General features: G+C 36.4%; 1 protein-coding gene across 3 annotated transcripts in view; it reads right to left on the bottom strand.

Moving 5' to 3' along the window:
* Positions 1 to 17231, bottom strand: part of LOC146996995 (cullin-5-like) — a 332836-nt gene that overhangs the window by 72751 nt on the left and 242854 nt on the right. For 2 of the 3 annotated variants that reach the window (XR_015041053.1, XM_085816414.1), the window contains one exon: positions 9677 to 10090. The exons of the other annotated variant lie outside the window; for it this stretch is intronic. Coding sequence is in view for 1 of the 2 variants with exons in the window: in XM_085816414.1 (XP_085672540.1) it covers positions 10026 to 10090 (65 nt within the window). In the remaining variant the exon portion in view is untranslated. Of the gene's footprint in view, positions 1 to 9676; positions 10091 to 17231 lie in introns of those variants that run through there. 3 annotated transcript variants of the gene reach the window in all.

Genomic DNA, 17231 nt, shown 5'->3' with positions numbered 1-17231 from the left:
AAGAAGATGATTTGGGTTACATTGCTTTCTATTTAGGTGAACTGGAGGATTATAATTTATCTATCTCGACGATGAGGTTAGTGACGATGTTAAACTGATGTTAAACCGACGGTTTAACCTGATGATATGTTTTGGATGATGGGGATAATTTAAATGATTTAGATGATAATTTTGATTTATCTGGTGATAATTTTATAATCTATATTCTGGTGATTTAGATAAAAATTTAGATGATCATTTACATGGTTTAGATGATGAAGATACTGATCAAATGAGAATGGTGTTCTTGATGATGAAGCTTTAGATTATACTGATTTTTTTATTTAATTTGAACGATGATGATTTATCTTAATTTGGCGATGTTTTCAATGATGATGAAATGATATATATATGACGGTTTGAAATGATGATATCTTTTGGATAGTTATGATTATTTAGCTGACTTAGATGCTGATTTAAATTTAGCGGATGAATTTGATTGGATTTTGAAGATTTATATTTAGATGATCATTTCAATGGGTTAGATACTGATTTAGATGATGATTATTTAAACAATACTAGGGTCATCTGAAAAATCAATTTTCCGCACACCATAAAAAAAACAAAGCACTATAACTTTTAAAGACCTACTGCAAAAGATACAGCTATATTTCAGCTGCTTCTCAGCATAACAAGCATCGGAACTGTATCAATTGTTATATCGTCGGTTAAGTATATGCAGTCCAGTCTCATAGAAGTCTGCCGCCTGGGAAGGAAGGCAGCCTGTCATAGTTGCCTGCAACATTTCTCTTGTGGTAAAGTGATGCCCGGACAGGAAAGTCTTCAGATGCAAGAACCAGTGGAAATACTTGAAAGCAACATGGGAGCTATAGGATGGAGGCTCAGACACCTATGGAATTCGCCGTATGCGTCAGATGTTGTCGGGGTACAACACAACACCAGCACTGATCACGTAGTGAAAACATAAAAATTGAGCAATACCGCAGCCGGGACTCGAACCAGGATCTCTCGAATACGCTCCGAGTATGCTATTGTTACATCACGAAGGCATGCAGAAAGTCAAAATCAAGAAAACGCCCTTGCAGCTGGCCCTTTCGTTCGCGTGGATTGGAACTAGTGCCCAGCGACTTTAATTCTCTATTGCTAGTGGGACCCTCACATGCTGAGCGTATAGAAATAGCTTCTAAAATTGTATATAACAGTGTAAACAAAATTTCAGAGCAGTTTAAATCCGTATGTACTGATACTACAATTATTTTCAAATAATTTTCATATTTAATGCAATTTAATAATAGAAAGGAATTTGCCTTAATATATATCTTTACAAATCTATTGCTTTTATTTCTGTGATTGCAAATTTTTATAATTAATGTACTGGTGCGCAATATGGTAATCAAACCCAATATGGTAATCTGAGTAAAGCGTTCATCAACATCTGTAGATTCATACAGAACACATAGCTGGAAACAGCAACAAAGGGAATTCTGGAAACAGGCATCCACATGCCAACGCAATATACACTCATTGTCATAAAAATTTGCACACCAAGAAGTAACTGTGAGATCGTAAGGAGATTTGGCATGAAGATACATGTCGGGTAAATATGGAAATGCTTAGAAATGCAGCGTTAGAAATAGCCAATTGCGTAATGCCACTTGATGGCGTTGAACTTGGTTCTTCTTGGGGTATAAAACAGGTAAGCAGAGATTGTTTGAGTGTCTTCTCAATGATAGAGAAAAATTCCAGAGACCTGAAGAAGAAAAACTTATTTATACTTTAACCTTTAGGCCTATCCTAATTTACGCCTCATCTGCTTGCGCTGTGGTTACGGATAAGAGCATCTGTAAACTGAAAATTTTACAATCTAAATTTCTCCGTCTGGTAATTAATGCACACTATTACGTGCGTAACGACCAGCTGCATAAAGACCTCAAATTGGACGTAAAAATATCTCAATCGAAGAAATGAAGGTTTTTTTACGAAAGCCCTTGAGTGCGATACTCTGAGCTATTTCGCTACCTTCCATTATGAACTGTTAGACGAAAATCGAACACTAAGACCCTTTGTAGCTCATATGATTGATACAAATTTTCCTAACTAATTTGCGAATATTGAAATGCTATCGTGACCTGTATATAGTGTAAATAAATTTATCTTATCCATCTTAAGTTTCATATTGTATTACTGTTTGTAAAAAATGCTGTATAATATCCTCACAACAAATCAGCAGACATTATCAACTCACGAGACACAGGACAGCAAATCAAAACTCCTCCAGACCAATGAGTTGAAATTTCCCCACCCACGTGGCAATGGTCACACTCCTTACCTCACCCTCAGCGCTCCTTCAAACACGACAGCAGTTAGTCAAGAAATGCCACACCCAGGCTTCGAACGGCACTACTTCAGAGAGACGGATCACGTTACGCAGGTTCGCATGATAATTCTAGCATATCAGCGGAACTAGGAATTGTTTGAGTGTACTTAATATTTTACTCAGGAAACGCTGAGGTTGACATGCCGTTACGCTGCCATCGAAGCCAATATCAGCAGCTGTCACAGTTCGAGAGGTGGAGAATCATCCGGATGATGGAAGCTGGGTGGTTAGCTCGGCGAGCAGCTCGTCAGGTTGGCCGTTCTGAGTTTTCTTTGAGGAGGTGTTCGACCCAGTGGACATGCGACATGCGACGGAGGACGTGGGCACCACCCCTCCACCATAGGTTAATTGGTGTAGCACCACGTCCACCTTTATCTAAAACAGCCGTGAAGCCACACAAGGGCCCCACACCTGGCGCCCAAACCCAACGCCTAATTCACCCCGGTGGCGGTCCTACTGTCTAAAACTGCCCCCGGGAGCTCACTCCATCCTACCGCCCGGGCACATTATTTATTTAATCATAGAAATAATATACAGATGGCATTACAATGGCTACTCATATGATTACATGCATTTTCTGGTTTTACATACAGATTTTTCTTTCTGGCACATTATATTGCTTTCTAGTACATTATAATTCTGTTTGTTACATTGTTATTCGATTATTACATATGATTGTCTGTAATTACTGATACATATAGTACAGTCATTGGATTTCTGTTTATTAGTTCGGTTCATTGGTAGTAGTTCATGTGTTATAAGCTTTGAGACATTCATAGTGTCGTCCATCCTCGGGTTCCTGCTAAACTTATTCGCTGCAGTTTATATTCACATCCCTTATTTGCTGCAGTTTTATATTCATATCCTGTTGTGAACGTTTGTTTTTGCACCTGTAATAGTGCTTGCTATCAATAGAAACTTATTTACATATTTACACCATTACATAACTCTCTTTCCACATTGAGGCAACACTTGTAATGTTGCTTGCTAGACTGAGGAGGCTTAATTACATATTTGCACTATTTATGCTGAAATCAATTTGCGACGCACTCGATTAATACTTTCGCATCAATCATATTTACATATTTACTTACGCGGAGCATATTACATATTACAAGCGATGCTTATGAAATCTATTTACATAGTTACATTCTTGAGTATTCTCTTAAATACTAGATGTATAATCTTTACTGATACCATTGGGCCTTATGATTGCATAAGATTTCTTATATTAAGGATGGCCTATATGCACATTTTCGAGTATACAGTGCACATTTTCGGGTACATATGTGATAATGCTGTGTGCCAGTAAATTGGAGTACACTTGAAAACACACTTGATTAACACGCTTGCTTAATAAACACATTTGCACTGAGCATATTTACGTTGTACTTTGAGGGGGATGCACTGTACATTGCTTGCTTGCACCACTCTACATTTCTGTTTGTATTGCTTGTTGAAGGTATGACTCATGCAAATTTATATAGTATTACTCGCGAGCTTATTATATTTATTTACATACTTAATACTCTCATTGATTCTGGGTCTATAATTTTTACTGCTGAAATTAAATCTTATAGTTGCATAGGGTATTTTATTTTGAGGATAACATACGGTTTATGTGACGGAGCTCAATTTGGCACAAATCCAGATTAAGTTCCGCTAATTTGTCCATTAGCTGCACAATCTTTTTAATTAGGTGCCGTTGCTTAATCAGATATTTACAGAACGGTTGTCTGTTATTATCTGGTAGTCTAATGTGGAGACCCTCAGTCAGCGGGCATGTCTCCAAGTAATGCTCTGGCGAGCCCGGTTCTCCACATGCGCACTGACTTGTATTGCAGAAACCACATTTGTAGAAAATGTCAGGAAAGGGACCATGCCCTGAGATAAACCTTGCGAGCTGCGTGTTTGCTATATTTCTGTCTGTGTCCACATAACCACAGAAGTAATGGGTCCTCCTCTCTGTGTTGCTCTCGTCCCATTCACATTGCCACTTCCCCATGGCTTTCAATCTCAGCGTACGCTTAAAGTAAGAACGCGGCCATGGTATAACTGTCTCTGCTATTGCTGTTTCTGTGGTGGCCTCCTTTGCAAGCTGATCTGCCATTTCATTCCCTTCATGGCCCTCGTGTGCTTTTATCCATTCTAATGTGATCTTAAAATTTGGATTATTTCTAAGGGCCTTCTGTATCTCTTGAATAATTTCAGAGGGATGGTCGGGGTTCCATATCGCATGTAATGTTGACAAGCTGTCAGTTTTTATTGTGGCCTGCCTGCATCTTATGGAATGTACATAGTGGATTGCTTGCAATATGGCCAAGGCTTCACTTTGGAAAACGCTGTTGTTTTGTCTGAGCCGGCCCTTCCATTTTTCTATGATGAACCCTGCCTCATGGCGGCGTAGGCACAGCCCACTTTCTAGTCCAACTTTGACCCGTCCGTGTAAGCTGTCAGGCCAAGTGGCTGGTTATTATCCTTAGGCTTCACCGAGACGTATACCCCTCTTCCTTTAGCCGCTGGGTGTACATCCAACGGGTTGCAGCTTTCCTCATACTCCTCAGGGGAGTAAATTTCTTCATCAAATGTGACCATTTTTTTAGTTGTAAGACTTGCTGTCGTGCCGCCTCCTCCTCAGCACGGATGTGCAGGGGCAGTAAGCCTGCCAGCACATTAATTTCTTCGCTTGAAGTGGTGCGATAGGCCCGGGTAATACCCAATGCAAAGGGTCGTTGAATGGCATTAAGGTGTGTTTAACCTTTCTCCCTTGCATTGTATAGGCCCATACTGCCGCAGCATACGTGACTATTCTTTCTACCACTGTGGAATACAGCACCTTTTGTATGTGGGGGTTCAGTCCCCATTTATATCCATAGAACATCTTCATTTGTCGAGCTATTGCAGTTGTCCTTAGTTTAAGGCTTTGCACGTGGGGGATCCAATTCATTTTTTCGTCAAAAATGACGCCAAGGTATCTGAGTTTCGACACTATCTTAATCCGCTCTCCATTAATTTTTATTGTGGGCCTGCGTGACGTCATTTACAGGGCGACGACCGTCACATCATACAACATGCACGCGTAGAGCCAACTGCCTCATTGGCCGCTATCCGGACACAGGCAGCTGCTTCAATACGGAATCCTGTGTCTTCCCGAACCATCGCAAAGCGCCTGGTTTGAGGGACATCCAGTATAGTAGCACCCATTACGTGTGCTGCCAACTACACCCACCCGACGACGCCTCCGTTTCGAGTGATTTCGCGCACAACAAGATTGTACTTTAACGGAATGGAACCAGGTCACCTTCAGCGACGAATCTAGATTCAATTTGACCAGTGATGACAATCCCTTTCGTGTGTGGAGCACTCGTGGTGAACGCCTCAATCCTGGATCCGCTTTACAGCGACAGACCGTTCCCACAGTTGGTGTGACGGTAAGGGGTGCCATTGCTTACGATACACGGTCACGCCTAATATTGATCCATGGCACAATGGCAGGCCAGCGGTACGTCCATGACATCCTTCAGCCACATGTGTTGCCACTCATGGCAGGGCACCCAAAAGCCTGTTTTCAACAAGACAATGCTCGGCCACACACAGCACGGATCTCACAAGACTGCCTTCGGCACATTACCATCCTTATCTGGCCTGCTCGATCCCCAGATTCGTCACCAAGCGGGTCCATCTGGGATCATTTGGGATGGCGAGTTGGACAGCTGACGAGATTAGCCGAAGCAGAGGCGCATTTACAGCAACTGTGTAACGATATGTCTCAGGACACCGTACGGAACTTGTATGCCACAATGCTCGCTCGTATTGCATCGTGCATTCGCGCTACAGGTGGTTTAACAGAGTACTAAAACTTCCGTTCATGTGTACTTTTTTCTGCAATAAATTATCCTCTTTTCTTTGATTTTCTAATCACTTACTTATATCAAAGTAATAATTATATATGTAAAATTTCGTTTAATTCTGACAACTCTCTCTTTACACAAATTTTTATGGCAATGGTTGTATTTTAATATTAACAAAACGAATCCTGTACTTTCAATTAAAAAATATTGCTCGTTTTTTGCATATCAGTTTTCGAGTATTTTTTATACGGTATAAAACTTTATATACTCTCCTTGATTTCGCATCAAGAAATGTTCTATTTCTCATTTTTGGAATGGAACTGCATTGTCTCTTAGAGATGAAGCGGTGGTTTTCTAATGTTTTCTGTCACAGCTGGAAAATTTTTCTGCATGTTTATTACTTCTATGCGTTGCAGCAACGTAATTCCGAACGTAGATTGGAAACTTCAGTGCCAACAATGCTGCATTTAATGTATAGTGTGCGAATATATAGGAAAATTTCAAAATTATTTTATAGTAATAATTTTCACAGCAGTATGGCAATCCAGACTTGTTTCTTTAAATAAAAGAACTAAGAGGCAAAAGTTAGCAATTTGAACATTTTATTGTGAAAAGTGTTTTCCTGGAATATAGCTCCAGTTTTTATTTTTTCCATTCACGAGGATCTAACGGGCTGAAAATGAGCACCTAACCCAGGGATGTTTCATATAATTTCTTTAAATATAGTACAGCGCGATAATATCGTGTGTGATCAACATGAAAAGTAATACAACGGATATAAGTGCTTCGACAAAAATGCTGTTTCGAGTCTAATGTCCCATCAGGGACAAACGTCCGTTTCTGCTCATTAATAACCAAATGCGAAAGGAATACTAAAAAATAAAAACTATTATAGAGACGTAAAATGATAAAAAGAGGAAAAGATGATACTAAAATAAGTGTAATCTCAGAGGAAGTGAGTAGGCTATGGTCGGGGGAGGAGAATCTTAAGACTTTCATATTTAAAACGGTAAAATACCTTTATTAACCCATTAATCGCCAAAACTACAAGGAATGTTTCTTTTCTCATGAAAATAATAACAAATATCAAATTAAGCATTTATAATATAAATTTACATTGAAAAAAAAAAAAAAAAAAAAAATATGCTCTCACCTGTGGAAAACGCGAGTGTTGCGTTCGCGCAACGTCAGCGGAATAAGACTACGGATGTTTAGTGAGTAGGATTGTACTCGTGTGATGTTTCTTTTGAGTGGAGCGCAGGATTACATTTTTGATGTATAACGTTTTATAAATCTACCAAATCACTTTACTTTTAATTAATTTAATTTTAAAATATACATTGTATTTCTTTTACAAATACAGATTATTTCAATGGAAAGATTCAAGCATGACAAGCTTGATTACAATCATGATGTAAAGCTACATTACATACTTCGCATCTATAAATAGTCTGGCTATGGTACTCTTTACAACAAAGTCTTTTGTTATCAACGGACTTTACGATAAAATGTCTACCATCTCCATACAATGGTTTTTGAATGCTGAATATACTAGGTCTTGCCATTCCTTTCTTGTTCGCCACCAGATTCTGCAATTTCTGGGGGAACAACAACAATATCAGTTTCATTCTGGTCATTATTAACATTATCATCATCTATTTCTTCATCAAAAAATCTTTGAAGGGTAGGGCTTCTTCTAATGTAAGATACCTCGTTCTAGGCATTTTTAAACAACCAGAACATGAACCAGAACATCGAAAGGAATGAGTGAAAAAGAAGATCGACTACCCTTTTCCTGCTGACGTCAGCGCAACACTTATTTTCCTTTCCTTTCCAAATCAAATTTAAACATCTGAGTGATGTAATGTTCTGATAAACGGTGACCTTGACTAAAAATAGATCACTCATAAAGACGGCGATTCTTTCTTTAAATATTTTCAGCAAAAATACACGGTCGATAATTTTGCTTAAAGTATGAGATTAATTATTATAAACAAAATGAATTGTTGAAGGCAAATATTTTTTACAGATATAATCTTCATAATATTCCCTACACAAAATCATCTGCTGGTATAAAATATTTTAGGTAGTTATATTTATATACGCATTTATTTTGACCGTTGCGTGAACGCAACACCAGCGGTTAATGGGTTAACAAAAATAAATTATTGTATGTTACATATCCAGTATGTAAAAACAGGATTTGTAAACATTGCAAGAATACGATTAATCATTTAAAGTGTCAATTGTTTCAAACAAATAGTAAATGTTTTCTCATAAAGCTAAGCATAAAATTAATTTCGGTAATATAAGAAAATATTTTTGAATGAAAGTGATTCTGAAGGGCATTTGTCAGTTATATTCGAGTATTTCGTAAATTGTATATCTGATATTCGAACTAAAATTGGTTTGGTAATCGCGAATAAATATGTCACTGCGCAGTTAGGGAGGAGCCTTGCAAAAAGTTAGCATCTTTCAGAGATGATATTTTGTCACCATACAGAATCTGAAGTGTAACACAGGATGGCGTCTAAATGAGGTTATCTCTAAATTTTTGAGTTAAATTTTTCCCTGTGATGGTGAAATTGGCTGTTATGTCGAGGGTCATACTGCAAGGAACTCCTTTGATACTGCCCGTTGATGATACGCGTTCTCTGCTTGGCAAAAGAAATCGAATTTACCCATTATCGAAGTAGAACAGTCTTCACATTTGTTAATTTTCTTGAAATTATCACAACGAAATTGTTGCTCACACGCCTGAAGGTCATTGGATTGAGGTAAATTATAGTAATGCAACAGAGAACCGATATTATCCTTAAGAGCGAAAGCGTATGCTTCAATACCGATACGTTTCAAATTTTCGATGAGCAAGTCAACACGTGCACAGCGCGAAGTATCACATTTTGAAACATCCAGAGATAATAATTTATCCAAATAATTATGGTCGAACATCTTATTATTCGGAAATAGCCAAAATGTCTGAAGTGTCACACGAAAAAAATTAGTAGAAGATTACACATCCAGGGACATAGTATCTTTATACGAAGAGCACGAGGTATCGGCTTACGAACTAGGTCTGGTGCCATTTTAGCTCGTAAAATTCGAAGAATGTCCCAGCGGGAAAATTCAATATCTATGGCCGAAATAATATTCATAGTAATCCAAAAATATCGCAGCAATTAAACACAGCAAAACGATCACTCAAAAAATACAAAACAGCAAGGATCGCAACAGGCATAAATACCCAGGGAACGGTGGGGAGCTATATAGCGAAATGCGGCATGAAACTTCGAACGCGCACGTGAAAGAAATCTTGAAACCAAGCGTATGCTCTGACCGTCTTAAAGGGCTACATAAAAAGCGGTCCTCAACTAAACATAATTCAGCTTTTGAAGGCATAAATCAAATTTTTAATCAAAAAATATTAAAATCTTCAACACGCTGCAAATCAAACATAAGCTTTACATTTTTATTATCTTTTGTGATGGGCATAAAACTGTAGAAATAATTTAGGGACAGAACCTAGCATACAAATTAATACAAAAATAGAATTTATTCATAAGCCACCGCTCTGCCTTAAAAAGACAAAGCAGTTTCATTTAAAACAAAATGTTTATTTATTGTTATGTGTTGCAGTCTCCAACTCCAACTCGCTTATTTGCCGCGATTAACCTGCGAAATCGCAGGTTGTGTTCCGGCTATCGAACTTTGGTGCTTCTAGGAGCGCTGCAGGTAAGGAAATGCCGAACGTAGTTCTCGTGGAGACAGGATAGCAGATGCAGGGGGTGAGACCAATGTCACGTGATGAGCGATAAGACATCTGGTTGGCGATGAGGTATCCAGGCATCGTAGCGCTGTAAATCTGAAGTTTTACAATAGTTATACATAAAATAGTACTAAATCAGTTCATAAAAGGTGTGTGTTGCAGTCATAAATGCAGAAAATAAAATACGATTCCAAAAAGTAAAATAGTATATACAGGAAAAATATAAGTAATATCTTGTGGGCATGGCTGTGTGTGTCACATGATCATCCGGCTAAGATTTCTAAACATCATTATTTACAAGTCAAATAAGTTTTTCAGAGTACTACATACTTAAAAACACAAATTATGTTGGAAAATCCTGGTTTCCACTGAGTAGAAAAGCGGCATATGGACGGAGGTGCCTGTCCTCGTGTAAAATTTCATAGTGAAATAGGTTGAAAATGTCCATATGTTGGCACTCCTTAGCGGCGTCATAAAATGCCGTGTTAGTTCTTCTTAAATATTGTGTTGTAGTTCGCAATTTTAATAATGTATGTACCTCAAGAATGTACGAAAAAACCACTGAGTAAGAAATTGGTAATAACTTTTCTCATAATAATTTCAAATTTGAAATAAACTTTTAAAAATCCATAGCAATATCGTATCGAAACCTGTTTCCATGTCACATGTATTGCATAAAGAAATGTGAAATTTGAAGAACTAATTTTCCTAAATATTTAATACTCGAATCCGTATAAGTTGCATGCATTTGTTTTAGTAAAGTGTTATGACAGATTTTTTTAAGAGCTGTCGGAGACAAATGATAATATTCCTCGACAGTAATGAACGAGAATACCATGCATTTGTTCAAAAACAGAAACGAAGTATTTGTGAGATTTATTCAACATCCAAGTCTTAATTTTAACAGTTTTATATTATTTTTCTCTACTAGCCAGGTATAGTTTAAGTGTCTCAATTGGGTATCAAAACGCGTGTGTGAAAACACTGATCTGCACTTTGTTACTAGATATTTTTTCCTTAAATTTAGTTTTTTATATATCAAGGTGTCTGTAGTCAATGTGTATATTGTATTAATTCGGGAAGTTCCCTGATTCTTTAAACATGAGTATACAAGCAGCAGTGAAAGTAAAAAATAATTATGAAAACCAAATAGTCTATAACGATTTTAATGCCAAGTCATAAATAATCAAATGAATAACTTCAAATTTCTGAATTTGTTTAATATCACAATTTTCAGTTCCGGTTTTGGTGAGAATCGAAATAATATAAATTTGAATTCAAAATCATGAAAATCCTCAGGATTTTCACGATTTTGTTCTTACAAATCCTTGACATGATAAATAGTATCATAATAATGCTAAATAACTGAAGAAAAATGCATTTGCTGGCTCTCTAAGATTACTTGGATGGCCTCTAGGTTCAGACCAATAGCTTTTAAGATTAGTGTTTTTGAGCAGAATGAAACATTAATTTTTAACAGAGTTTTGGTCTAATAGTTCATGGTATCGATCTATTAGACTTTGCTGTATTTTCAGCACAAAGACCATATTCTATTTGTTAATCTGTCACAGCTCAAACAGCACGGTAACCTAATCTGCAAACTATGTTCGCTTGAGATGAGTAAACCTTGTTAGAAAGCTAAACTATTTGTGAAAACTGCATCTAACGTCTATCATTCAAATTTACTTTAACTTGTTGACGAATTTCTGGCCTTAAAAGCTATGTAACTGGAATCAGAAAACAAGTTTGATGAAAAAACAAATAACCCACATAGCACAAAAACATGCCTGGGATATCCCGAAGATGTTGCTCGCGGGGTATGCGCACATCCTCAGGACATCGCGGAATATCTCTCGAACCTCCTAAACACCTCCTCCAGAGTTCTTAGTGTCACATCCCAGTATATCCTCAGGACATCCTAACTAAGTCCCATCGACAGCGTACGGCATGTTATTAGGATATGAACTCTTACTTATTACATCCTCAGGACATCCCACTCACCTAAACACAACCCATTTTATCCAAAAATCATCCTATCTATGTCCCATCAACAGCGTATGGGATGTTGGTAGTATTTAAAGTCCTACTTACTACATCCTCAGGACATCCCACAATATCCCAATTTCCTCCTAAACTCATCTTCCCGAGTGCTTAATGTCACATCCCAGTATATCCTTTGGACATCCTATCTAGGTTCCACCGACAGTGTATGGGATGTTATCAGGATTTTAAATACTAATTACAATATACCTTTGACCTCTTAAATACATACTGTCAACTGCTTAGTGTCACATCCCAGTATATATACAGAGAAAACTTCCAGTGAAAGTATATGAAGGTGTAGTGATGATCTAAAACCTAATTACTTTACACAGATAGTCTCAAATCCTTCTCCTATGGTTACTATCGAAAAATCAGAAATGTTGAAAATATTTATACAACATATTTATGTATTTATGAATCAAAATACATGAGAAATCGCAGTGAGAAAAAGCACTGCTACCTTAATCTGTGATTATATATAACAAATTCAGTGAATTATAGTTAACAAACAGTGAAAATATTTATATTTCTGAAATATTTTATATATAACATTTTCAGTTTCGCATATGTGGCAGCTTGAGATTTTTTTTAAGTATACCAATTTTTTTAAATGTCTAAAAATTTTTGTATTTTCAAGGAAAGCTTATTCTTTCACCTTTAGTATATAAGTAATGGTAATTTACCAGATAAAATTACGTAATGGGGAATACAGAAAAATATCTAACCACTTACTTTTGACTTCATCTGCAGAGAGACTAAACATGTAGTTCAGCTAAATCTGTTATAATAAATATTTATAATAATGCTAAATCCTGCAATAACTATTAATATGACAAATTTTTGTAAACCTATTTATTTGGATGAAAACTAAACACATTCAGAAATTTATGGCACTATATTATGGTTAACAGAGGAAAAACACTTTTCAAAATTCAAAATAGTTTTTATAAATCCAATTTATCACATTTTCCTTAAATTCCTGAAAAATAATCTTATATCCATGTAAAAGAGGAATATGTATTCATCTGTATATAAAAACTCTAAATACTGGAGTTAAACTGGAGCTTAGCCATTGCCAAAAATAAATAAAATGCAATTACTACATGTGAATATAATTCATAATTAAATTTAAACAAATCACTATTAGAATGCAAATTAAAGGAAGCTTTTAAAATATTTTAACATATAGTACCTATAAACAGAGTAGCCATTATTTGTGTTGTATCATAAATTATAATACGACGTTTAGCTTAAGAGAGCTTCTCCTGACGCATGCGCCGTTCGCGTTTATCCGCGCGGTGTATGATGACGTAACTGTTTATTACGTATGTATGTATATGTATACCATTCTTACTTCTTCGCCCTTTTTTCTCTGCTGTATGCAACTATGTTTAAGTTAATCTCTGTCATTAAAAATGTTCATTGATATTACAATCTATTTAGGCTCATTTATTTCTTCAATTTGACTATTCGATTATAGTAAAATAAACATGGGGTATGCCTTTTAAATTTTTTATGTCAGAAATTAAACTCAACCTACCAGCTGAACCATATGAGCAGTTGTATCAGTCAGCCACTGGTAGGTAACCTAAATAACGAATCAACATATAAAGTTGCCAAAATAAGGAGAGAAACAAAATTATGATAATCACATCTTACCTAATCATAAAATTTAATGTGTAGGCAAGTCTAAAAAGAGTGAGAAGGAATTTATTTTGCAACACAAAGTAAAGTTGTCTTGCAGGAGCAAAAAAACTTGTCTCATGAGATAGTAAAAAATAATTAACTGTATCTGGTAACATTTATCTGACAACACATAAGTAATTGTTAACTACGTGCAGAAAATAAAATCTGGTCATGATAAGCAAAATGCAATTTTAAACTTTTGAGTTTAACTGCAGAAATCTACGAAAGACGTATATTTTATGTTGTAGCAGTAGTAAATCAAGATGCGGCTAATCTTTACTGTATGGTACACCTTGTTTTTTGTCTGAAAAAATCGCCAAGTGGTATTGGTTGTTCGTGAAATCTGGAAGCCCATTGCGACAAATAAGTTTTTCCGTTATTGTAATGTTGATAATGTTGGCGAAAATAGCCTTTGAAAAAAATAAGTTTTTGTCAATATAAAGGGGTTATTTCTGGAAATATTGCCAACGTGTTGTGATAAATTTAGTTTTGGGCTACATTTTGTAATAGTAACCCTTTTGTACGGACCCGTGTTTTTGGTTCTTACCATTCTTTTTAATTGCTATGTTTGGTTGCACGTAAGTGGTATGGTCTTGTATTTTGAACTTGCTATTATTTTGGTGTGGGTACCATCGTTTGAGTATGTCTGAGGTGAATAACAGACGATGAATTTAATTGAATTGCTTATCTGGAGGATGGAGGAAATGGTGGTGGAAAGCCTAAACGTATGCATGTGAAAAAAAAAGGTATGTTAAAAAAATGACGCTTCATTTATTTATTCGTCTCTGTGTGTTAATTTTTCTTTTTGTTGTTTAATATTTTTATGTTAGAAAATATGTATTTTTGGTAACTTATTCCTCTCTGTTTTTGTATTTTTGGTTGTCTCTGTGTGTTAAGACAGTGGCGAATATTTTCTTGTAAACATGATATTTTTAACTTTCTGGTTTTCTTAAAGTGAAAATAGATCAATGTGTACATGTGCAAAGTTAAGGCAGTGCACAATACCTAGTTTGTGCAGTTTTCTGTTTTTTTTTTTAAGTTAAAATAGGTCGATGTGTACATGGACACCAAGTTTGTGTATGTCTTTGACTTCTTATTTTGGTTTTGTGTAACGGCAATCTTGAAATTTGTGCCGATTCTTCCAGGTGACGATCTTGATATAAAATAAGAAACGATTTGCCAAGGGTTACCGTAGAGTAAATTTTTACCAAAGATGTTCTACCATAATCACCATTTCAGTGGTTTAAACACTAGTGGAACAGTATTCAGAGATGAAGATTTCAGTTTTGTTTACACAGCATGATGGTTTAGGCACTCCAGCCGTTACGGTGAACAAGATTATAATAAACATAGCCAAAACAATTATCTATAAATATCGACGTATAAAACTGCATGAACTAATATATTTCTTATGCTAGTATGTACAGAATCCTTAATCGAAGTGAAAATGAGAAGACTGTGCCTGACTTACGTGATTACAAACTTACTCTGAGCCGTTTTTCTGTGACTCTTTTACTGTGTAGAGCTGTATAGAGATTTAGAATTAATCAGTAAAGGCTTGCAACGTAATAACGTCACAAGAGGCTTTTTTCTCGACAAAGCTAAGACTTTCGATCGTGTTTGGCTGGGTGCTCTTATTTACAATTTACACATTTCGGGGCTCCAAGAGTACATTAAACACATAATTAAATCCTGCATGACAGGTAGACACTTTGTCTTTCGTGTCACAGGAATTCTCTCTACACCTAAACTTTTCCTTGCAGGCGTCCCCCAGGGAAGTCTTCGCGGACCTATACTTTTTAATATATACGTGAATGACATACCCACTCTGAACAACACAAAACTCGCAATGTATGCTGATGACACTGTGATCCTTACACAAGGCCGGCTATACAACAGCTACAAAACCACATACATGCATTAGAGACTTGACTCATCAGATGGAAAATTAAGGTTAATGTGGAAAAGACTCAGGCAATCCTGTTAACAAAAAAGGAGAAGTTCAATAAAAACCTACATTTCTACGGAGTGTCAATTCCCTGGTACAGGCAAGTCCGACCAGGCCCGGTCGTTACAAAAACATAATACAAAAATTTCACCCTTTGGTGAAATTTATCGAACTTCTTAGTAGCTGAGTTTAAGGTCAGGTACATGTCATTCACAATCATTTCCGGAATTTATCCCTCCATCTTTTCTCAGAAACTGAGTAGCCGGGCTTCCCAGGCCCGAGACCCTCGCTAGCATTGTCATTTAAAAATGTGAAAGATGTCAGGCAGTTGCAAAAATGTCACGCTATTTGATTTATGACGATGAAATGAAAAGATTACAGAAACTATTAGCCGAAATGTTGACTGATGAAGATTCAGTTAATGAAGAAGACGAAGAAATAATTGATGAAGAACAGTTTAGTGATCACCAATCGAATTCTGAAGAGACATTAGATTCAAGCGATGAATCTAGTAATGAATTCAGCATTTCTGTTTCCGTGAATTGATATCTTGTCAAAGATAGCCATCAAATTTGAAAGGTAGAGAGCTGCTCGACACAAGAATATTACAGAAATCAGATCATTTATCTGTCTTCTTTGTTTTGGAGAATTTTGTTTTAAAATAGAAGGCTTCTCACGTAAATGTTGCGAAGTTTGGGCGACTGACGGGACAGGGCTTGACATTTTTCATCGAACAGTGTCTCATAAACGTTTTTTAATCCTAATGAGATGTTTGGGATTTGATGACCTAAGAGATCGTCCTTCTAGAAGAGAAATGGATAAACTGGCTCCGGTAAGAAATGATTTTGAAAAGTTCGTTAAAAATGCTGGCGAATACATCACAACTGACGAAAAATTAGGACCTTTTATAAGAAGATGCTCCTTTCTTCAATACATTCCAAGTAAACCTGCAAAATATGGAATTAAAGTTTTTGCTGTTTTTGATGCAAGGACATTTTGTACTTCAAATCTTGAAATTCATGCAGGAACACAACCCAAACGGTCGTGCAGCTCAGAAAATGGTCTTGATAAAGTAGTCAAGAGGTTTAGAGAGCCTATTTTGAATCCAGGGCGCAACCGTACCGTGTACAACTGGTTTACCAGTTATACCTTGGTAAAGAATCACCTTGAAAAGAAAATTACGCTCGTGGGAACTATCAGAAAAAATAAAAAAGAACTGCCAATATATTTTACTTGTGGCAGAAAAAGAGAAGTTTGATCATCATTATTTGGATTTCAAAGAAATATGACATTAGTTTCCTACACACCAAACAAAAATAAATGCGTTGTTCTATTGTCCACCATGCATAATGACAGAGCCATCGATGTTTCGACTGGAGAAGCAAATAAAAAAAACAGAAATTATGACTTTTAATGATTTAACAAAGGGTGCTATAGATGTAGTAACCATTTATAGTACTGCTAGAATTAGCAACAGATGACCAATGGCAGTATTCTTTAGTATGTTCAACATTGCAGCTATGAATACTAGAATATTATTGTTATCTTCGAGGACGCCAG

Source organism: Stegodyphus dumicola, chromosome 5, assembly GCF_044657685.1.
Source record: "Stegodyphus dumicola isolate Sdum_Otavi_A_Nest chromosome 5, ASM4465768v1".
NCBI classification, from domain to species: Eukaryota; Metazoa; Arthropoda; class Arachnida; order Araneae; family Eresidae; genus Stegodyphus; species Stegodyphus dumicola.
This window is presented reverse-complemented; position numbering and strand designations above follow the sequence as displayed.